At 44.0% G+C, this 24,065-nt stretch overlaps 2 protein-coding genes across 3 annotated transcripts in view; both read right to left on the bottom strand.

Annotated features, from left to right (window-relative positions):
• Positions 1–1,537, bottom strand: part of LOC104909563 (serine/arginine-rich splicing factor 7-like) — a 4,219-nt gene extending 2,682 nt beyond the window's left edge. The window contains exon 1 of the mRNA XM_031552682.1: positions 1,514–1,537. Within this exon, the coding sequence (XP_031408542.1) occupies positions 1,514–1,537 (24 nt within the window). The remainder of the gene's footprint in view (positions 1–1,513) is intronic.
• A 1,004-nt stretch (positions 1,538–2,541) lies between these two features.
• On the bottom strand, positions 2,542–24,016 carry LOC104909553 (carbohydrate sulfotransferase 8-like). Of its 2 annotated transcripts, none has more exons than XR_002111690.2 (2): positions 19,353–24,016; positions 2,542–14,157 (listed from the first exon to the last, which is right to left on the bottom strand). XR_002111690.2 is itself a non-coding variant. In XM_031552345.1 (2 exons), the coding sequence occupies exons 1-2, from the start codon at positions 19,435–19,437 to the stop codon at positions 17,270–17,272; spliced, it is 897 nt and encodes a 298-aa protein (XP_031408205.1). In that variant the 5' UTR covers positions 19,438–19,657; the 3' UTR covers positions 14,525–17,269. The 2 variants fall into 2 exon arrangements, 1 of the variants encoding a protein (XP_031408205.1); XM_031552345.1 differs by lacking the exon at positions 2,542–14,157 and adding an exon at positions 14,525–18,081 and having other exon boundaries at positions 19,353–19,657.
• Between the last annotated feature and the right edge of the window lie 49 nt (positions 24,017–24,065).

The raw sequence follows: 24,065 nt of genomic DNA, 5'->3' as shown, positions 1-24,065 counted from the left end.
CGCAGGCGGAGCCAGGATCCGCCTCGCAGCCCCGCCCCGGCACGGCTCGGGTGGGATGGGGTGGGATCGGGTCGGGCCGGCTGGAACTGGAGTGGCTTCGATAGAAAAGGTTGGCCCGGCATGGGATGGCATGGCACGGCTCGGCGAAGTTCGGCTTGACGCAGCACCGTGCAGTTCGGCACGGCGCGGCTCGGCTCAGCTCAGCCCAGCATGGCACAGTACCGTTTGGCACGATTCAGCACGGCTAGGTATGGTTCAGCACAGCTCAGCAAGGTTCAGCTCGGCATGGCACAGCTCAGCATGATTCGGCATGGCTCAGCACAGCTCTGCAAGGTTCGGCTCGACACAGTATGGCAGAGTTTGGCATGGCTCTTAGCAGCCCAGCTCAGCATGGACTAGCATGGCTCGGCATGGCTCAGCACGGCTAGGCACATTTTGGCACAGCTCAGAGTGGATTCACACAACTCAGCTTGGCCCAGCAGGGCTCAGTTTGGTTTAACACAGCTCAGCACGTCATGACCTAGCACAGTTCAGCTCAGAATGGCTCAGCACAGCACATCTCAGGCTGACCTGGCGGGGCTCAGGTTAGGTTGGGATGTTTCAGCCTGGCATGGAACAGAAACTGGAATGGACCCAAAACCGGAGGTGAACTGAGAATTGGAACCAGAAATACGAATGTAACCAGAAGCAGGATGTGAACCGGAAGTGGTCACTGGGCCAGAAGTAAAACTGCAGCTGGAAGGAGATGTGGAACCTAAAGAAAAAAAAAGGGACTGGAAGTGGAACCAAACCCTAATTGAAGGAGCAGGAGTGAATAGCTAACTGGAAGTGAATTCAGACCTGGAAGTTGAACCGGAAGTGAACAGGACAAAAGAGGAACTGGAAGTACAAATGTAATGGAAGCAGACATGAAACAAGAAGTGGAATTGTAACCCAAAGTAAAACTAGAACCAGAAATGATCGTGGAACTGGAAGTGGAAAGGAAACTAGAAGTGAAAATGGAAGGAAATGCAGAACTGGAAGTGGAACCACAATGGGAAGTGGAAGTAAATGAGAAACTGGAATTGAAAGTGGAACCAGAAGTAAAAGCGGATTGGAGCAGAAATGAATCCAAAACTATAAGTGGAACATAAAGCCAAAAGTAGAAGGTGAACCAGAAGTGGAAATTAAACCAGAAGAAGAAGTACAACCTGAACTGGAAATGGAAGAGGAAGTTGAAATGGAATCAGGAGTTAAAATGTATTGCTTGTGTCATGCAAGCAATGAGCTCTGGGCTGAGCGAGGTGCTGCCTGAGGCCTCGACAGGTGTGCCCTGGAGATGCTGGAGTGCACAGTGGGTTGTGCATCCCCCATCTCCATGCACAAGCTTGTGTGGAGGCTGTTGCCGAGGCACCATGCACACCTCACAGCCCGTGGCAGAGCTGGAGCAGAGAGAGCTCCTCAAAACACAGGGCAGCACTTGGGTTTGGATGTTCCTCCAGTGTCCCCAGTCAATATGGGGTGCCCTTCTCACTGAGTCACCCACGGATCTCGCCATTAGCTCCTCCACACACTTATCCCCATGTGCACACACGGTGTCCAGACTATCTTAAATAAACGGCATCTAAAAAAGGAGATAGAGAAAGGGCGACTCACACTGCATTACCTTTGATAGGAGTGGTGTGGTTGGTGTCACAGCTCTGACTCAAAGCGAAGCTCCTGAAGCGGGTACCAGGACAAGAAGAGCAGCTGTTGTTCACAGCATGAAGGTGGGGGCCAGGCTGACCCTCCTGCCATGAATTTTTGGCAGGACACTCCATTCTTGCAGCTTTACCTAGATTCTTCCTTGGCATGAAGACCAGTGTTATAATATATAAAAATCACCAGGCCAGGTGATTTTTCAAGGAGCCAGCTCCATGTACCTAGTTCAGGCTCACTGCTCAAACTTCACATGAGGAGTCGTAAAGGCTGTTTATAAAAACCAAGGGGATTTCTTTATTTTGGTGTAGTGATGAGGACCTGGGACAGCATGCAGGGGCTGGCAGTGAGTTGACAACAGCCCTTGGATGAGCAGCCTGGGTGGCTGTGCTTGTTGCAGAGTAGTCTTGCTCCAATTATTGCAGGGGAGGTGACTAATGATATATATATATGTATACATGTATATATATACCCACCGTGAGATTAAGGCTCTTTGCGAGTCAGTATTGCCCAACCAGTTTATCATATGTTCCTGGTTAGTTAGCTTGGGGATGAGGGGGAAGAAGAAAGCGATTGTGAAAAGATAGAAAATAAAAGCAAGTGTTCGTTATAGGAATGCAGAGACAGTGACCACTGCAGTTTCACAACATTCCATGAATCTGGGAGGCAGCAGGGATGGGGAGTGCAACTTCTCAGTCAGTGATGGGATGTTCTGAGCAAAAAGGCAAACAACGAAAAAAAAGGTTTCAGGTGAAAATAGGCCAAAAGGCATAAAAAGGCAGCAGTCCTCTGTTTGCAAAGTCCTTATAAATGATCCGGTCTTTCTCTGATTTCAAAAGATAACAACACATTTTGCACATTCAACACTACTGCGCAGCCTTATCTACCCCTGTGCAGCCAGGGCCCCTCATCTTAGGGTCACTTCCATCCATCTCGGAAGCAGAATGTGAGCTGGGATCCTCCCCTTATCTTTGTTGCCCCTGGCAACCACGTGTAGGCAGCAGGGAGTCCTTTAGAGTGTCCCACAGGCCTCTCAAGCAACTTCTGAGACAAAAAACTTCTTTGTATGCACTCACAGGGGTGCAACACCATCCTCATGCAACAGCAGGCATTGGTTTCTGTAAAACTCAGAGGTGTAGGAACCTGGGCCAAATCTATCTTTATTTGTTGAGAAATTACCCTACATTTTTGAAAACAGCAGCCTTGCCTATTAAAATGAGAATATGATCACTGGAGTGTATTATACATAAAGAAAGAGCACATTTTCTAAAAAAAGGAAAGGTTCCATTTTACTTTTAGATTGACACGAAATTATTTTATTCAGCTAGATGGAGCAAGGGAGCAAGCAGAATATTAATTGTTTGGCAAATTCTATGTTAAATTGTAATGCTTTGTACTGGTGAGCATTTCACATTTTATCATCATGGTGGTAGGAGATGGAGATCCCTTCTCTAAGCCTGAACTTGGAGTCTTTCCAAGGGAAGGGAGACCTGGGCTGGGGGTAACCACTGGGTTTCCCTGGTCAGATTAATTTCTCAGCAGATTCCTTCACATCCACCTGAGGCAGGCTGCATTTGCTGGGTTGGCAAGCATGGATATTGCAATGCTGCTTCCATGTGGTAAGGCCAGCTGGCAAGGGGCTTCAATGACTGAACGCAACCTTAGTCCTCTGTAGAATAAAGAAGGTACTCTGCTAAAACCTTGAGGTGAGTAAGCAGGAGGTAAGTGAACTGCTTAGTGTTTTAGGAAGCATCAGGAACATCCTTTTTCCTTAGAAAAATATTATCTGATTTCTTGGGGAAATCTGTAAGCAACATATCCCCTTCTCCAAATCTTTTTTGCCAGAAGCTGTTGCTGCTGCCTAGAAAAGAAAGTGATGACAGGAGCTCTGAGCAGCAAAAGAACGAGAGTGGAGCACGTGGTCTCAGTTATTTATTGGTCTGTACAATGTGCATCTTCACAGTGCTGTGACTGTGGAATGGAGTTCCACCTGTAACACTGAGGTTATTTGGCGAGGCATTATGTAGAGGATCATATATTGTTGTAAGGAGGATCATATATTTCAATGTGCATTGTACAGAGGTGGTGAGTGTTGCTTGGAGGAGGCATACAGGTGTTTGGGCTCTATAGTGTAGGTGGGTGTATCTTGTAGGATTATTTACAGAGGCATGACTTTGTCTATGCATAGGACGTGCTTAAAACAGTTTGGCATACAGAACAATTATGGTCAGATGTGCATCAGTGTGACACTTGTTTGGAACAATGGGAGTGTATTTTTGGAGGGTGCTGAGGTTGTGCTGCTGTGTCAGTTCAGCATAGGGCTGTAAAATGAGGCTCTTCATTCATGGTATGCTTCTTCAGAAAAGGTCCTTGTGCATGGAGGTAATATGGGGGGCAGTGTAATATCAGAGGAGTCGTGCAGTACGTGGGTTACATGGGAGATGTTACATAGGAGAGAGGGACAAGCACAGTGGGGGCACTGTATGGTGTGGAAGAGTAGCACATGGAAGGGTGTTAAATAGGGGGCAATAAGCACTGTGTGGGGGGCTGATATCTGGTAAATGTCTGATGTTTCTCTGCATGATCCCAGTTCCACTGAGGGCAGGAGAAGAGAACAGGAAGCCCAGCTGCCTCTGTGCATCCACTCCTCATCTGAGGGCATAGGTAAGTTAGCAAATGGAAATTGATTATTGAGATCCAAATTTTGTACGTTTAAATCATGGGGAAATGAGATTAACACCTCTCTGGAACAGTCCACAAAATGGGAGTGCGAGTAGGAAATAAATTTTAATATACTGTAGTACAAAATTTATAGTAGCAAAACAAATCAGTAACTGTGCAAAGAAAAAATCTTGTTTTTTTAATAGTAATATTTAGAAAGGCTGATCATAGTCCCACTGAAGGCAATGGGCATAATTCAAACCCTTCTTGTATAGGGACACAGAGGGAAGTGAGCAAGAGTTGTTTTGATGGATTAGATAGATATAGAGCTCTGGATCCTGTTCTGGGAATCAGGCAAAAGATAATGTCTCCACCCAATGGGTTTTAAAATAATTTAGGAACAAATCACAGCAGGTAGGTGTAACAAACCACTGGAGGAATGATATGTTTGAAGGACAAATCTAGCCAATCAACAATGAGTAAAAGGCAGGGGCAGTATAAGAAAAAAAAAATCAAAGAATCATAGGGGTTGGAAGAGACCTCAAGAGATCATAGAGCCCAATATTCTGCTGAAGCAGGTTCCCTCCTGGAACCTTCCAGTAGGTCAAACAGGTAAGTGTCCAGCTGGGTCTCAAATATCTCCATAGAAGGAGTCTCCAGAACCTCTCTGGGCAGCCTGTTCCAGTGCTCCATCACCCTTACCATCTTCTGCGTGTTTATATGGAACCTCCTATGTGCAAGTTCTAGGCCATTACTCCTTGTCCTATCTCTATGCACCACTGAGAAGAGCCTGGCCCCATCCATTTGCCTCCCACCTCCCACTGTTGTCCATCAAGACCCTCAGGTCTTCCTCCACAGAGCTGCTCTCCAGGAGAGAGGGATCTTACAGTATGATCTGCAAAAAAGACTCATAAGTAAACATGGCTCCAGCAGGACTGTGAGCGCAGAGAAATGACTGTGACCTTGTTTGTGAGACTGAGTTTAATCCAGGATGTCCTCCAAACTCTTACCTCTTACCTCCCTCTGATCCCAAGGCTCTGCCAGCTACAGTGGAGTGGTTTGAAGTTGCTGAAGTAGGGAACTGGGCTCTTAGTTTGGCTAGTATAAAAGCATGGATTATTCACAACATGTTCTACATAGTGGTAACCATTTCTTGATGAAGTTAAGCTAAGATTTTACTCTGATGGGACTTAGCACATGTTGAAGTACTTCACTGAACGTGGATGAAGCTGAGTGTTTTAAATCCTTCACTGAATGAAGACTTCAGCTTGTGTTTTATTTCTTATTGAAAGCTTCCAGGCAAGGAGACATTTGGCCAGACCTTCAGTTGCTCGGTTGGAGTACGTAATGGAATGCTTTTGGAAATTTTCAGGAAACTTTCTTTGTTTTCTTTGATCTAAGCATAGAAAACAATATAGCCTTTACCCACCTAGGAAACTGTCCTGAAGCTTTTTGTGTTCCTTGTTGTCTTGGGAACTGGTTTGAAAGGGTTTGCAATGGTCATTGCCACAGCCATGGGGAAGAAACTCGGTGTCAAGGATAACTGCTGGGGAAAGCTTGTGATGTGCCTGTGCCCATTTTCCGAGGGGAAAGTAACCACAGATTGTTGGGTTGTTGTTTGGTTGGGTTTTTTTTGTTGTTGTTGTGGTGATGGGGAAATTACATGCCTATTTGCCAAACTGCTGCAGAGGAGCCTATGTACTTCATCTGAGCCAACTGGCCAAAAGAAGGCCAATATGTGTAAAGAGTTTTCTGCCCAAAACACTTGGATTGCTTGCTTTGTCATCCAGCAATTTGGATGTTTCTGGGTAGGTAGTAGCCAATAATTTGATTCTCTTGTGTTGTGCTTATTATAGGTGAAGTTAGGATGATTTGTGGATGTACACGTGGAGGCACAGGTTTGTCATGTATTATGGGTGTGTTTATGTGAGTGGATGCAACCAGTCACATTTGAGTATTGTGTGAAGCTGGTCGCATGCCAGTCAGCTTTGTTTTGGGAGCTGGGTAGCTATTGCCATGCTTACTAGACTGGCTCTGCTAGACCTAGTTCAGTGAGTAGCGTCATGCCATGTTTAATGAGACTTTGTCTGAATCAGCTGGGAGTGGACATACTGTGGAGTGTTCGTATTAGTGTTGGTATACTCCTTAAAAAGAATTGTGCATACTTATTTCACCTTTGCTGCTACATCTGGAGTTGGAGATAAGGATATATAGGAAGGATATAAATCACGCTCCTCTCTGAGGTTTCCAGGAGAACTATCAGCAGCCCTACTTTGACTGTATCTTGCGTAGATCAAGTTGAAGAGGAAAAACAAATGGCCTGTCTCTTCTGCCTGTGTGTGCTTCTCACTGCTACACCTTTGCCTAAGCTTGCTAATACTGAATACAAATATTGTCAGAGGAGGTAATCAGGAGTCCTTAAAATGTTCTGGGATGTAGATCCCAAAGATCACGTGTCGGCATTTAAGACTTCACCTATATTAAATTATTTATTGAGCAGGAAAAATGAGTGCTTGGTTTCCAGAAAAAAAATTTTGTGAAGACTTGATTGACAACTGTTTGAGCAGGCTTCTGCCAGCATTTTTCATGTTTTCCTTGATTCCTGTATTCTCAGTGGGCCTCCATGGAACCAAACTGGGCTGTGGGGAAGGTGGATGTGTTGCTTGTGCTGTTATGATATCCAAGTATGATCCCTTCCAGAAGAAAATCCTATATCCTTTGCAATCTGACAGAGTGTGAAACAAAATAGGGACAGATCTAGGTCCTTGATGTGCCAGATATTGCTTTATATGATTTTTTTAATGTATTTTTTCTGACAAAGCATAAGTTGTCATTTTCAGAATGCACACTCAGATGGCCAAGACACGAAGTTAAGTAAAGTAAACTCTTATGCCTTGAAATCTGGCATGTTTTCCCCCTGAATGTATACTTCCTCATGCACGAGGAATGAGAGAGAGTTAAGACACATGGAATAATTCTATTATTCTGACCAGTTGATTCAGGAGACAATCCCTCAGCTTTGTCTTGTTCATTATGTTAATTCTTTCCTGAAGGAATGTGTATACCAATAGCCAGGTCATACAAGTACTAAATAGCCTAGAAAAAATGTATCTAGAATTTCCCTATGAAAATTCTGGTATTAGTGGAAAACAGATTTTAGTTTGGTATCTTTGATTGTACATTCTCCATATGCTAGATGGTCAATGAACTGACTTATTGACAGTTTACCTGCCACTTCCCTGGGAAATGGTTGACTTAGGCTCTCTGTCACCTACATGTTGCTGAAGGAGTCTTACTTTTCCTTAAGGTATTGAGATGAGGTTAAAAGACATGTTGCATCCAGTGATACTAGCACCAGCTTGGATCCCTGGAATGAGTGCTGTTCTACACACTGACAGAGTGAGCAAAAATGATGCAGAATACCTGCTAAGTGAGTGGGAACTCCAATATACTAATAAAGATGGTATGAGGGAGAAAATCTAGATTAAAGATTACTTTCTATATCCATTAATGCCTCTCCCATGTAGGTAATCAAGTGAGTGATATGTATAAATAAAAATTCTCTCTAATTTTCAGTTTTCTAGAATATAGATTATGTAGAAGAGAAAGTACTCTTGTCGTAAATTAGCTTCAGACCTTTTCAGACTGGCTTTGGCAGCTAGTTGGAAGCCTGTCATATAATTCATGTAAAATGTGTACACCTCCATGGATAGAGCCCTGTTTTACCTGGATAACTCCTACCACATCCTCAGCGTCAGCAGTGTGGGCTTTGTCTGAAAGACCAACTTACCATCCAGCACAGCTTTCCATGGCTTTGGAGGTCCTCAGGGGATGATGAGTGAGTGCTGGATGAGTGACCTTGCTCAGAAATGTGGCCTGCCATCTGAGGAGGAGGTACAGATTCACTGATACATTTCAGATCAGTCCTGCCTTTGAACGTGTTCTGAGAACTGAACAAAATTCCAGAAAATTATGGAGCATAAGAGCTCTTGTGTCATTTTTGCTAAACCCTTAGCAGAATCTCCAGTTTGTTCTGTGAGTGTCCTATTGTGACATGGATTGTCTTCTGCTTCCTTGAATTCTCTCAGTAGCCTCAATTGTTTAACACCTGTTTTACAACTAGATATTCAGAAAAAGCCCAAAGGCACTAGGCAACTTCATCTTATTTCTTAGTCTCTTGAAAATTTCTGGCCTTCATGTCAAATGTCCCTTTTTCCCATAAATGGATTTATATCTGTTAATTCTAATGCTCTGCAGGCTGAACAGAAAAGAAAAGACAAGGAATCAGTGTGCTTTTGCTGTCATCTTTTAAATGGACCTAGTCTACAACATTACATTTGGCACGTCTTTTATATGTTTCTTTGGGAAGGTACAGCAACTCAATCTTTATAATGAAGACCTGATTCATTTTAACCAAATATTGGAGGGATTTACTCCATCACAATGTCAGGATGAGTGTTTGACAAGCTCTAGCTATCACATCAGGAAGAAACTAATTGGATTTCTAACTTCTGGAGTTGTCTTAGCAGCTTGAGTGATGTGAAGTTAGTCCATATATTTGCAAAACAACTTCCAAACATTTCTTTTAAATAAATTCCTTCAGGTCCACTGCGTGAAGAAACTTCTCTCAGCGACTTGGTATCTTAAATAAGGCAGGAATTAGGCCTAGCATAATGTTATCTTTTAAGAGAGGGAAATGTAGCAGAGAAGAAGGGTCTGTAAAGTATAGTCTTTGCTTGAATTTTTACATGACTATCAGGACAGTTTGTGTAGGCTTTCCATCTCTTTAACATCTCTCTGAGTTGGCTTATATTCACAACTGAGTATCTAATAACCAGGCAATTGCTTTTCTAATACCTAGGGGGGCATCCTCAATTCAGATTTTTTCTTGCAGAGACTCATAAACAAAACCATTCTTTTTTAAAAATCAGTGATTAATGTAGTCTATTGCACTCAGTCTGTGCTGCATTCACGTATTTCACTTCTGCTTTGATACCCAATCTGTCAGAGGGAAGCATGACACTGAGTTGCAATGAAAGCCTTATGAGCATGCAAATATTTTTCCTTGCAGGCAGAATTGCTGGAAAAAGAGGGATGTGTATTATTCCCACCAAATTTGGCACCAGCCACACTGTCCCATTTCTGAGCCAGGTTGGTAAATCATCTTTTCAGTAGAGGTGTAAGATTTATGCTGCCTCTCTGACTTTCTTCTTTGTCCAGAAAAAAACCCAAACACAATGCAGTTAAGTTTCCATTGTTTGTATTGCGTTTGTTTCCCTGTATATTCCCTCTTCATCAGTAGTAGAAATACTCTGACACTGAAAAATGACATCTTTGTTCCTATGTTTAACCTGACTTGATGGAGTGTCAGTGGCATTGGCAAGTTCAGGTGAATAGTGCACCTCTGTTTCAGAGGCATATTAGGGTTACTTCACCTACATTCTCAGCTGAAAATATTGGCTGAGGTTTGCCAAGTCACCTTCTACAGAGTTGCAGATACTGAACCAAATTCACCTCACTTGTATACTAGTGGCTAAAGCCACTAGGTACACCAAAGAACATTCATTCTCTCTGTAATTTGTAAGCAAGGTCTGCTAGACACTTCACTGGTTTGTTTATGGTTAATTGGATTAATATTCCCTTTTATACGCTGGAGCTCTGGTTCATATATATATATATATATGTATGTATGTATGTATACACACACACAGATGGCTCTGTGTCACTTAACATGTGGTGGGACTGAGATGGGTCAAGGACTTCACACCAGAATGATCCAGGTAGTAATGAGCTTGGACTTTAACAAATGAGGCATCTTTTAAGGCAAATTACACTCAATCTGTAGCATTCTCTCAGGCAGCTTGACACTGCTGCTGGGTGCACATCTAGGGTAACAAATCATAATTAATTCCTCTTAACTGTTTCAGCAGCTGGGTTTTCAAAGTACTACTGCATCTGAGCAGGAGAATTAGAATTCTCATCTTGTAGGTAGATAATGCAAGTTATGGTTACAGTCTAACCTTAAAGCAATTTATTTTCGTCCCATGAAAGTACAGTTTGTGTATTTGGTATATTTGTCACATTGCATTTATCTGTATACTTTAATATCTTAATAGGTAAAAAGGCCTAAGAACAACCATGCTTTTTCTTGAAAATAAATGGAAAATCTAGTAGGGCTCTTAATCCTCTGAGACTCTTGTAATTGAGAGAAGAACTTGGTCTCACAATAATGAAGTGAATGCCTGTTGTTTTGGCAAAAGTGTGCACATGTATTCATGTTGTGCTTGAGAACTAGCCAGAAAATTGCTAAGTTTGCCCCATGTAGACATGAGGTCAACTGAGTCTCCAAGGAAAGAGAAACTTTTCACTGGAAGAGGGTGGAAGTTGCAGTGTGAACCCTGGCAGTGTAGGCAGTGAATGATCATGCTCCTCTATAAGAAGAGCCACTTATCGATCGTTTTTCTTTGCTCTGCAGATTGCTAGCAGGTTGCTGAGAATCTCCACCTCCAAAATTTATGTCAGTTAGACCATCATGAACACTATCCCAAATACCTCCCCAACAGCTGGATCTGTAAGTGTGGATATCAATGCAGTGACCATCTATGTACTGATAGCAATTTATTAAGGCTACTGGATCTTAAGCTGGGGCTCAAGAAGATGATAACTTGCTGTGTATTTATCTATTGCTTAAGGAAAACAACTTTAGAAAGAGCTTTGCAGGCAAAAGGTATCCCAGAACTTCTATAACTATCAGGGGGTGTTAGATAACAAGTGGCCATATTTTGTTCTTATACTTTTTCTTTCTCATTCAATCTTTTTGTAGTCATAAAATGGAGTCTTTGTGATTGTTCAGAATGAACAGAACAATTATCCATTTAAATGGCTGACTATCTTAGTAATTAACAAGATCTTACACTTGAAGCACAATGTTACTTGCAGGTGGTTTGTGGCTTATGCTGTGGAGCCAAAGACCTCTAGGCGTTATATACTTAGAGCAAGTATCTCCGTAGCAATGGCATCATCATAGTTGTCTCTGACGTGGGGTGGAGTTATCAAGGCATCTATTTATAGGGCATATGACATTTCCATTGAAAAGGAGAACTTAGTCCTGGTCATCCTCAAGTTTGAAGCAAAAGTAAAAAATTGAAGTATTTCAGGCAGGTTTTATTTTTCTGCACAGCTTGCTTGAGTAGGCTGAATTTCAGCAAGGATTTTGTTCAATGTTAGGAGCTCACCTTGCTACACGTGTTAGGGTGACCCACTGCTAGTTGGTAAAGTTCCTGTATAAACAAGTGGATTTAAGGTATTCTGTGAAATGGTCTGGGAACTTCTATGCTGTATTTGGGATTCCTCTCTTCTATCAGCATAATCTGTTTTAAAATTCTTTTCAGTTTACGTTTCTCCTACTCAACAAGCCATCTGCTAGTGAGCTTTGTTCCTTTATATATGTGCCAAAGTCCTAAAGGAAATATTGATTTATTATTAAAATTCTTTGAGACTTTAAAGTGTTCTTAATACTACATGCTGTCTTTTCAAGCCTTATAATATTGCTTTTCTCTATTTGTTTTTAGAACGCATGTCAGACCGCCTTAAAAAGACTTGAGCTGATGAAACAGTCCAATCCTAAAGGATTCGGGGACTACCAGGTAAGTAATCTGTCTCACCAGACAAATGAGCATTGTCAGACTGTTTTCATTGGCACCCCCTGAATGCAGATATATCTTTCTGCATCTTATTAGCAGAGGTTTGAGGCAAGAGAGCAAGTGAAACAGACAAAGCTTGCAAGGACTTGTCTACAAATCCCAAGTTATGACTGATCCTGGGGCCTGCCTATGACAAACTTTACCAAATAAGTCTGAAGTGGTTACCTATATTTCTGTAGATAGGCTCCAGTCCTGGTCAGAGAGAAGTCTAATTGTTTTCAAATTCTTATTCACCATGCCAGATTAAAATTGCCTGTGAGATCCGTGTTAGCCTGTCAGCAATGGGGTTGGATTCTATAGAATGAGTGAGTATTCATACTGCAGAGGCAGTTCTTATTCAGTTGCATTGACTGCATCCAGGGAGATTCTGGGAGGATTTATAGCCCCAGTCCGTTTGTTTCAGGGCTACGTCTCCTTTCCTACCTAGAAACATTACACATGACCTCCAAGAAATATTTAACTGCATTCAAAAAAGCAAAGGATTTGCTACTGGACTTGTAGGAGTGAGTCCATAATAGCCACCATCAGCCCTGAGATTCACTGGAAAATAAAAATGACTGAAATAGTTTCAATTGGGTTTGGGAATATAGGGCAGTTTTATCAGATTTCTACTTATAGCTTTTCATGCTTTTCATTTCTGCGTGGGCTTGATGGAGGGGATAAAACATAAGAGCATTAAGATTTTTATAAGTTGTGATGTGGTGGTATTTCTTTTGACTGTTTGTGGAATGAAATCTGATTTTGTTGTTTGTTTTTCCTGTCTAAAATTCCTGACCTTGGCTACTACTTCAAACTAACAAAGAGAAGCCATTCTGCTACTTCAGTTACGGTTCTGCTTGCTCTGAGGTTGAGATGGATTGCCTGACAGGTGACCACAAGATGAGGTGGTCAGCAGGGAAATGGCCCCCTGTTTGGATAAAGAAAACATTAAAAGAAAGTGAGCACTGGCTGTCAGCCTGTCCCTAGCTCTACCATTGGTCCAGTGTGGCCTTCTGTCCATTTCCTAGTTATGGGATTTACTTATGTGAGAGATAGCAGCACTGCCTTAGCAGAAAGGAACAGCAATGTATCAAAATTAAATAAAAATAGCGCTGGAATCTTTTAGAAAGGATGAAGAAATAAGACAATTCATTAGAATCTGACCTTATGCCCTAATGGGTTATGCTCAGGTACAGAGCATTGCTCCTGGCAGCTTGGACCCAATCTGTGCTGGTTCCGATCGATCTCCAGGGGAAACTGCAGTGAGTTATTTTGTTTTACATTAGGGATGAACTCAGTTTAAAAGATAGCATGAGCAATTGAGCTTGACGTAAGTTGTTGAGCACTGGCCAAGAGTGGGTAGTGGTGGATAGATATATTACTCCTCCTTATATGAAACCACAATGCACCAGTTTCATCAGCCGTGCTGATTTATTCTTTATTTCTGTCTCTCAGTACATTCATGCATTGTTATGGATTCTGGCACCAGACTGAATCCAGCCATGGATATAGGACAGGTATGTGAAGCAGTATTACTAATTTCACCGTGTTAGAGATCACACTGCTCTCAGACTTTTCTAAATGAACCATTAATCCTCTTTAGCTTGTGCATTTGCAGATTTTAATTGGGTACCCAGTGAGAAATTTTAGGCTGGCTATGAAAACCAGTTTGATCCACAGTTAACTGTGCAACAGGCACAGGGTTGTGAATGCAGAGGAAACTAGTTACAAAGAACTTATGTATTTTGTGCACTAGCAATCACAAAGACGTTGTTCTGCAAATAAAGGTAATAAACACAGGGATGTCTGATATACTGAGATGTCTCATTAGACATCTGCACATCCTTACCTAGCAATGCAGTACTGTTCCTTTGCTAACTCTAGGTGTCAGTATAATGCAACTCCAGTGATGCTGCCGCAGGATTTAACGAGGTGCAGAGCTCTACTATCACTGAAATGAGACTTCTTTGAAAGCGACGTTTTCTGAGAGATGTTTTCTTAGTAGTGGCCAAAGGGAAAGGGAGCCTTTGTCTTCTCAGCCTGTCAGATTGGGGCTGGGACTCAAGATATGGCTTATATGGAGCCCATCAATGAGACAGCAATTTCTTCTGTCCTTCTATGAATTGCTGCAGAAGATCTGGGATGGGAAAAAGAGAAAAGGGGGTAATGTAGCTGAGAGATCATGGAGGTGGGTTAAGGAATGTTTGCGGAGAATTCTCAGAGCAGTCAGTCGAATATCTGTCTCTGTGAGCACAGAGTACAGAGCTTCCTCATATAAGACTGTGTGTACGTGCTCCTCACAGCTGCTTTATCAACAAATTCATGTCCTGCACTTAACAGCACATGCATTTGTCTGTATGTGTAAATTGCTTCATCTACCAGGAAATTCAGTTACACCACACTGTGAACACAGGAGTTGTACACAGGTGCCAAGCTGTACTCAACAGAAAGGTAAAGGGTTTAGAGATGAAAAGTAAGGATTTAGCCAGGAATGGAGGATTGAGAACTCTGAAGTCATCACTGTTTATTTGTTCTTGTGCAGAAAAGAACAAAAATGCATAATGAATGTAACCTTGTTTGGGTGTTTTTGTGGATAAGAGCATTTGTCCAAGGCCATGGGCTCTTCATCATGAAGGATCTGTGCTGCTCACCTGAAGGGAATTTGTACACTTGAGAGCCTGTGATGTACAGAATCCCCATGTTTGGAGGCATCCCAGCAGAATTCTGTGTGTCCTCTTTGTGACTGCCCAAAGAACAAGGCCATTTATTCATCCAGGGTATACCTGCAAGATCTGCAGGCCTTTAATTGCTCAATGCTTGTGTAAATGTGTGATAAAGAAAGAGTGCATGCAATCAGAGTAGGTGATTTTTGTCGCACTGGCTTTATTCTAGGTTCAGGATGCTTTTCTGTTCTTTCCCAGAAACATGAGTACTGCTCCTTATTGTAAACAGGAACAGCAGTAGCCTGCACAATGCCACTCTGTTCAGTAGAGAGAACTGAAATGACTTTGCTGTGCCAAAAGCTCTATCTCTAACAGAATCTGCAAGCCTCCTCTGCATACTGTCTTCTCCTGAAGTTCTCATTGCCTTTCCTTAGCAGTAGGGACACTGCTATGGTTGACACTTTCAGCAGTATTACTTCCCCAGATCTGAAGTACCAACATCTTGCATCTGAATTTTCATGTTTTGCTTCCTTTGCTGTTTTATTCTGCCTTTAAACATAATTATTAAATATAGTAATTTAATAATAATTAATAATTTATCAAGTAATTATTAATCTAATATTATATTAATAATTTAATATTAAAATATTGTAGTATTAAGTCAATGTGTTCTTCAGCTGCTTCAGTCAGTGCTGATCTCTGCAGCTATATACTCGTGTATATATTTACATAGCAGGCCTGCATATACAGCATGAGTTCACTATACTTAAGGCTAAACAGAATTGCTTACTGCAACTTTTTTTCTCCTCTTTACAGTTCCCTTCTGTAAGTCATACTCTGTGCATGTGTGAAAGGAAAGCTTGAGGAGCAAACTCTTCCTGTGAAACTAGGCTTATACCAGAGGGACTACAAGGCAGTAGGACTATAATGGAAGAAAGCAATCCATGTTCCGGCTCAACTACTGTGATTCATAGAATTTTCACATTTAATTTCTCAATCTCTGTTTCCTCTACAAGGAAAGATTGCTGCCGGATTATAGCTGTGCTGTAGATTCAAATGAAGAGTAAGTGGAAAATAATGTTATCTAGATGTAACTGAAAATCCTACAAATTTCATTTAGAATTGCTGCAAGGATGGGAGATGCTCATTGCAAAACAGTATGAGATTACATGGTTATTGTATTGGGGTTGTTGGTTTTTTTAAACAAACAAACAAAACGTGGGAGATAATTATCACCTTATCACCTATTCTTAGTCCAAAAAGGACTTAAAAGCACTGAACCTGTACAAACAGTCCTCAAGCGGAGACGCAAAAAGGCATAAGAGACACTGAGGGCTGGATCCTACTATGTCCCCTCAGCACACACCACTACAAAGAGAAAGATAAGCAGGAATTTTGACATTAGCTAACTGTGATGAAGGTCTTACATATGTAATGGCAGTGGTTCAGAAGGAGATCTTAAAGTGTGACCAATAGCTGGTTTATCCTAAATGAAAGAGGATTGCTTTGTCTACAGCAATCCTAGGGCTATGCCGGGGACTAGATGGAATTTTAGTTAATGTGCTATCTTGTCTTCTCTGATTAAAGATGAAAGCTGGAGATGATAAGGTTTCTAACAAAATACTGATTCATTTGACACGTTCAGCCTATTTCCTTCATGTCTTTCCCTCATCTTTTGAACACCAGAGGACATCAGAGAAAGAACCTGGGAGGAATGAAATGTTCCTGATTGTTACTCCTGAGGTGATTTATACCAGCTTAGGTGAGGTACAGGACAAGGGCAAAGCTGAGGGATGGGTTGGCTCTGGGTGCTCCCTAGGTTCAGTCTCCTGCTTTAATGTTATGGCCTTGCTACCTTTTCAAGGCAACGCTTAGTTCTGCTGAAAGTAAGGGAATTGTATATGTCTGGGAACTTGTGGAAAGGTGAAAGGACCCTTGTTGGCTGGTGAGGATGGACCAGCACTGTGATTGAGTCTGAAGAAGACAATTGGCTGCTCGGGGCTCTCCAGCAGTGTGACTGAATTTTGAGGCAGGCCTGGCCTTCTCAAAGCACAGCAGGGTTGGGAACACCATCAGCAGTTCCCTAGGAGGTCTGACACAGTGCCATCTCACCGGTTTGCATAGAGTAGGCAGATGCTGGCTGTGCTGCTTTAGGAGTTTTCATTTGTGTGAGCAGGCTCGTCACAAAGGAGCCATTGCCAATGCTATTGGCCCAGAAGGAAGAGAGTGCCCAGAGTACAAATAGGAGTGCATTCAGCGCCCATGAGGGTGCCCCCAAGTGCTGGGTTTGTTGAAAGCTATTCAATCCACCACAGTGGATGTGCAGTTTTCTATGTTCCAGTGCCATCCTGAAGCATATGTTTCTCCAGGACTTGGTCCTGCATTTTGTAATGCAACTCAGCCTTGACAGTGTAAAAGGCCTTGACACCTTGTCCCTGGCAGTGGTCAATCTCAATTCTCTTCCCTTTCAGTTGGAGCTGTGGCATGGACAATCACACAACATGGAGCAAGGGTCTTCAAGAGTTCATCTAGTTCACAGCACTTGAATTAATGCTCTCTGATATGGTCCCTCCAGATGGAGCATTCCTACCAGCTCTCTGGAGTGCCGAGGTGGTCCGACAGCAAGCTACGAGAAAATGGGAAAGCAGAAAGGTCCCAGCGGTAGAAATGAGCCAGCTGCTGCTTCTGCTGGAGGGACAGCTCGCTGAGCAGCTTCTTGGACAGCCAGCTATAAGTCCACAGCACGTGTTGATCGGTGAGCTCAGGGAGGTGGGTGTTGGCCTTCAGCCTGGTGCGCTGCAGCAGGTGGCCCAGCTCCTGCCTAAGGAAGCCAAACATCAGCACGTAGTCGTACTGAATGAGGCAGGGCAGGCACAGGCTGACGAGTGGTTTCCAGGCTGTGCCGGCTTTTTGCAGCCCCATGTCTAAAGCTTCCTGGACAAAACTGCTGAAGGAAGAGCTGCTGTGCGTGCTTTGCAGGTAAGCAGCGACCAGCCTCTGGAAGGGATCCCTGACAAAGAGCACTTTGGTGTAGGACCCTATCACAGCTTCTATCGTGCTCAGGTTAAGTTTGCTCAGCTCTGTCTGCAGAGTGTGCTGCTGAGTGTAGGGAAGCGGTGCCGGGAGCGTCCCATTTTCTTTCTCTTCCAGCTCTTCCAGCAGCTGCTGCCATCCCTCCACTCCTGTTGCCGGCACCTGGCAGTAGAGGAAGTTCAGCTTGGTGCTCACCCTCACCCTGGAGAGCAGATGAGCTCTCTCCTCTCGGCTTGTCTGGAGCATGGTGGCTTTGCCTGACTGGCTGCAGAAAGCTCTCAGGCTTTTCTTCCTGAGCTGCTGAACATGGAGGAAGGTGTCCAGTGTCAGAGTGAAATCCTCCTCTGCCTTGGGGGCCAGGTCATCTGGGAAACACCATACAAACACAGGAGGTGAGGGAATCCTTGCTGTGACCCTGAGCCAGCACCCCAGATGTTGTGGGCAGGCTCTCTTCCAGTTAGTGCTGTTATCTTAGGGGGGTAGAAGGGGTAGTGGATTCTGTTCCTGAGCTCTCTGAGCAGCCCCCTATGACTGTGAGAGCTCACGGATGCCCAGACTATGCTTTTCCCAAGCTACAGATTTTGAGTGGTGATCGAAACAGTTGGTTTGTGCTACAGATCTAGTTCTCTGCTAAATCCATATTTTTGTTTTTAACTCCCCTCTTTCAACAGAGATGAGCTTGCCAAAGAGCAAGTAGAATCAGAAGTGTTCAGAGAGATGAAGGAGTTGTGAATTTGTAAATATAAATACACGCCCCCCTACAAGCCCCTTTGGATCTGTTAAGAGTTAAACATTGGATATTAAACATATGTCAAAATAAGACATCATTCTCTGTAGCTAGAGGTGATTTAGGAATCCACATGGCTTAGCTTCCTGCATCATTTTGGCATATAAAGTTCTTTCTCCTGAAGATGAAAAGGAAAAAGCGAGTAAAAAGCTAAAAGCACACATGAAGAGCAAAAGCAAATAAAAGGACAGTTGACAGTTGCTTTGAATTTGTCAAATTTCAGCTTTGCTCCTTACTTTTTATCTTCTTACTGTGGATGTGATGAGGCCATTCCAGGCTTAAGGCTCACATCAAGGCAGAGATTAATATGTTCCTTGTGATGTATGTTTAGTACCACAAACTTGCATTTGGCAGCCCCGAGAGGAACATTATTTTTGATGGTTTCTCCTGGGTCCTTGGGAAGTTAAATATTTTCCTCTGATTTGGGGATGTTTTCGGGCATGGAAGATAAGCCCTTCTCAAAACTATGGAAAAAGGACTCCAGGAATGCAGGAAAAGAATGCAGCAATACTTGAAGCTACCTTGAGGTAATCTTCGATGCACCCAGACCAAAACACTTGCAAAATACAGCTTGTAGGATTTGTAGGGATTGGAGGGGAGCATGCATTATGCAGGCAGCAGATGCATTATCCAGTTCACCCAGCCCCCTCCAGCTTCCCCCCAGAAGCAGAGCCTTGTTCCCTCCCATTTCCCCATAGCACAGCTTTTTTGAGTTACTTCCGTGAGTCTGACACCTTGTTCCCCCTGGCCCTGAGATAAAGATCCCCTCTGGGGACATAAAGCCGCAGGGCCCCACGGTGAGAGCTGTTCCTGTGGTGTGGAGCAGCTCGCCCTCGCTGTGAGCATTACCTCCTGGGGTCCAGAGAAGCCTCCAGGTCACAAGGATGATGATGCCCAAGGTGGCTACAATGACGATGCGGAGAAGGAAACGCATGGCAGAGCCGTACTGGGACCTCAACACTGAGCGGGGGCAGACATGGAGGACGGGTGTCAGGAGCTTCCTATGTTGATTTAAAGCAAAACACGCCCAGAGCCTGGGTTAAAGTACTGTTTGGGCAGCTGTTTGGCTAAGGGGCAGGGAACACACAGCACAAACACACTTCTGCTTTGTATTTACGAGAATAAATCAGCTTATTAAATCAACGTTTGAACCATCCACATCACTGCAGTCCCCATCAGAAAGGAGCCACATGCCGGCATCTCCATGCAGAGCCAGATGGGGTGAGACATCCACAGATGTGTCATTCTCCATCAGTATAGCTGCTTGGTGAAATGCTGTTTGGGGTGTTGGCAGCACTGGCTATAGGGAACTGCACAGCTCGGGAGAAGGGTTGTACAGGTGAGTGCAGGGCTGCACATCCTGCCATGCTAAAAGGGGAACACGCACAGGCGCACCTTCTCTTTCTCCCCTTCCCCGGGAAGCCTGACCTGTGAAGATGACATCCAAGATGAGGCTGGATGGGGCTCTGACCTGCCCATAGCTGTTTCTGTTCATTGCAGGGGAGTTGGACCAGGTAGCCTTCAAGAGTCCCTTCCAGCGCAAGTGGTTCTATGATTCCATGAAGATGAATAGGAAAGGGGCTGCGGCACTCTGGAGGTGCCATGGGTGCATTTGCCTTCTTTGGGAAAATGGAGCTGAGTTTTTCCCAACAGAGGGAGCTCTGGGATCCCCATATCTCTTGCTCAGGACATCAGGCCTTGTGTCCCTGCAAGCTGTCCCCCACAACTCAGTAGCACAGCATAACCTGATGCTGGGGAGTCAGTGTGCAGGGCCAGAGAGGAAAGGCCGTCGTCTTCCTTCCCAGCTGAAAAGGTGCATTTATACTCAGCTGTTATGTGCGCTCCTCCTGGTGCAATGGGTAGACAGAACAGCAAGGTTTGCAGTAAGATTACGAAACAGAAGGGCAGAAGGAAAGACCCATGTTCTCTTAGCTAACAGCTGGCAGTTGCACTTGTCTTCCTGCACTAAGCCACAGCGTTTCGGCAGGGACTGCCCCAGCTGCAGCCCTGGTGAGTGAAAGTGCTTGAGAGAAGGGCAGTTTATTTTTAAGCAGACTTGTCATGCATGCAGTCACAAGGCAAAAGTAAAGCAATGTTCTCTGGAGAAAGTGTTCTACCTTTCTGAATGCATGAAGAACAAGAGTGCTCATAAAGGTTTGTTAGTATGGATCTCCTAAGAGGAGCACAGGACACAAATGGTGCTTGCAATTCTGCAGCTATGTGCTCACTCCTAGATCCAAGGGTTGGTGTAAGCATCCTAGCACCATTCAGAAGCCTGCAAAAAAGACATTTGGTGGCTTTTTCCTCACCAGCAGCAGACCACATGCACAGCAGCATTAATCTTGCGTTATTCCAGCAGCTGCAGAGCTGCCTCTTGCATACAACTGAGACTGCTGTGAAGGTAGGTATGGGACGGGACAGAGAGAAGAAAGGAGCCTCTTGTCTCTCTCTCTAACTCGGGCTTGCTATTTATATGCTTAGTACAGTGACTTTTTGTCCCCAAGGTATTTCTGTTTTGGATATTTGTGTTGGTGCTGGAAACCTTTCTCAAATGTCTGCTGACACTTCAGATTGAAACTTAGAGGTGGGCTTTCCTCATTCATCTTCCATAGACCTCTTAGAGGTGGCCAACAGACCTCAATCTGAAAGGCTTCCTGCCCCATGTTGTAGAGGGCAGCATTGTTTTCAGACTGGAGTTTGAGCCAGACAGGAAAACTCATCCTGCTATGAAACAGAGCTGTACAAGGGAATTAAGGAATTCATTTGAAGCTTCACCTGTAAATCTTTATTTAGGAAAACTCCTACTGCTATAAACGTGAGAAAAAAGTTTTCTGATACTTTAAACAAGTAAAAAGATCACCTGAGTAAGGATTTCCAGATTTAGCCTAACCAGTTGCTCAAGCTGTGTTGCCTTGGGCTCACTTTTTTTCTCATAGGACTCAAACCCTTTGGAGATATTCTTCTGTGTCAATAAACATCCTTGTCCTGAGCCTTCTCACATTCCTCCCACACTTCAGAATTTTGCAGAGCATTGTTTTGTGTGACCATGACCTACCCGAAGCACTGTTCCTCCTGATGCCGGCCTTCGTGGCACGCACATGTGAGCGGAGGAAGGCAGGTCCCACTGCATGCTTGTGGGAAAGTGAGATTTTCTAGGTGATGACAAATACTGCTGTATTCAGCAAGGGATATTTTTACCTTGGGGATAAAGGAAAAGCAGAATGGAAGCCTTCTTTTTCTCCTGCTTCTTGTTTGAAAGGCTACCATTTGGAAACTTGGAGACGACATCCAAATTTTGCTCATCTCAGAGCAGCAAATAGTGTGAAGTTGGACCAGTCACTGCAGAAATGTGGCAGCAGCCATGGAAAACAAGCTGCCCTGCTCCCAGAGCATTGCTTGGAGTGGGATGAGTCTTTTACACTTGGCCACGAGGGGAACAGACTTATTGCAGGTCACAATGCACACTCATGAAACTGCCCTAATTGCATGGGGCAGCTCAGGACAAGGTTTAGCACTTCACCACCTTGAGCTGGAGTACTTTGACAACACCAGCTCCTTTAGACTTCTGGTAATTTAAGAGTTATAGATCCACTATATATATTATATATCCATTTTTGGCAGCTTCAAGTATGAATGTCTCTTGGTGGGAAGCATTTGGGATGCTTCCCTGCTTTGCTTCCACCAGACAGGGGTGCACTAGGTCTGTATCCGTATCTTCCAGAACTTACATCCAGTGCTCCTGTTAAACCACAGGAAAGGAAAGAGGAGAGGAAAAAGTTTGTGTTGCGTTTGAGGAGTGGAGCAGGTAGGACAGTGTTTAGAGGGGTTGTACAACTCGAGCTTCCTGTTTTCCTGCAGCAGGAGCTGTGATTGTCACTTATTATTCAGCTCCTCATCCTGGGAGGAAGACAGTATCAGGCTGCTCGGGGGCAGCAGGATGTTTATGTGATAGGCTGAGTCAGGGTACTGCTTTTAGTACTCTCTAGAGCAGAGTAATTGGGGGAAACATACATTTTAGATTATATTTTCTTTTAAATAATGGTCATAAATACCTGAAGACCTTTGCAATTGCCATGCAGTACTGTCAGGGCTGAATACCTGTTCTTTCTAAGGTTATTACGCAAGAATTTCACAAGGTGTCATTAACTGTTGGTAATGTAGTGATGGTTCATGTGATTAGCCATGCTAATTGACTCTATCAGCTGTTAAACTGAGTACTGGCTACACTTACATCAGCACTCACGGTGGTGAGGAGGGGCTGAGGCAGAACCAGGCCTGATTTAACTGCACACTGCTTGGCTGTAAAACACCAGAGCACATTGGGCCTGACAAGCCTCTGAGCTTCCTGGCAAGGAGATGGTGGTGGAGAAAAACATAGAGGTGTTGGGAAGGACATCTAGGATGTAAAACTTGTAGCCAGGCTTTGCTCTTCCTGCTGTGGGCCCCAGGGATGGGGAGATATAGGCTGAGAGGAAGGCAATGACGTGGAGCAGGGCATCTTGCACATCCTGTGATCCCCCTTTCTCTGAGTGATGGCATTCCTGTCAGCCTGGCATTTCTCTGCCCATGTCAAGACTTAGAGCTGGGGCTCAAATCAGCTGCTCCCTGTTCAACACTTGTGCTGTCAGCTCAGCTCTTCTCTCCTAGCACTGCTCTTGCCCGAGGTATTGGCTTTGGCCTAGCTATTGCTTCTCCAGACTCAGCCTGATGGACACTGCAGTGCAGGGGAAGAGCTGGGACTGTGAGGCTGGAGTACATCTTTGCAGCCTTTCAGGAGGCTGCAGCAAACCCTGGGCAATTGGCAATGTTAGCTCTAGAATGCACACTGAGGGATGTGCTGAGATGTCTGCCCATTGCTCTTCATATTTCCCAAGGGAATGATGCCAAGCTCAGCTGCTGGCTGTGAGATTTATCTTGGAGGCTGTTTGTTTCCATTACTCCTACAACATCTTCTCAAATGCTTGGGGATCTTGGCCTTTTAGGGAGGGGCAGCCAGGCATGCTTGGGCTACTCCACGTCAGGCTTCACGGGATGTTTTTGCTGACAGATGAGTAACATTTTTTGGGAACTTGGGAGACTGATCCCAAATTGTTGCTGTCCTAGAAATGGCGGGGGAAAACACATTTAAGATCTGTTTGCTTTACTTTTTTTTACCCAGACAATAATCCCCCATGTTTTCCCAGGTTGTTTATATTTAGATAAGGCTGTGCAGCATCCTGTGAAAGGAAAATGACACACATCTACCCCTCTGGAGGCAAGACAGCGTGGAACAAGTAGACCTGACTGAAGCAAAGCACAGCTACCATATAAACTGATGTCACTGATGCTGGGGGTGTATCAAACATAGAATCCCCATCCCTGGGCTGGGTCTGTAGGGTGGGAAACCCTCTCCCACTTGACTGTGCAGTGGGGTGAAACCATGGGATGCTTTGCACTCCCCCTATTATATGATGCCACCCTCCTGGAAACCAAATGCATACTTGAAATGTCTTTGTGGGAGCTTTGTGGGAGCAGCCCACTGTTGCTAGGCACAAGCAGGAAAGTTATTAAAACAAATCTTTT

Source organism: Meleagris gallopavo, chromosome 2 (assembly GCF_000146605.3).
Source record: "Meleagris gallopavo isolate NT-WF06-2002-E0010 breed Aviagen turkey brand Nicholas breeding stock chromosome 2, Turkey_5.1, whole genome shotgun sequence".
NCBI classification, from domain to species: Eukaryota; Metazoa; Chordata; class Aves; order Galliformes; family Phasianidae; genus Meleagris; species Meleagris gallopavo.
The sequence above is the reverse complement of the archived record's forward strand: the minus strand, read 5'-3'. Positions and strand labels throughout refer to the sequence as shown.

Coding starts and splice junctions, on each gene's coding strand:
- LOC104909553 (XM_031552345.1), bottom strand. CDS start 19,437: ATGCGTTTCCTTCTCCGCATCGTCATTGTAGCCACCTTGGGCATCATC. Junction 18,082..19,352: donor GCTTCTCTGGACCCCAGGAG/GTAATGCTCACA, acceptor GGTGTTTCCCAG/ATGACCTGGCCCCCAAGGCA.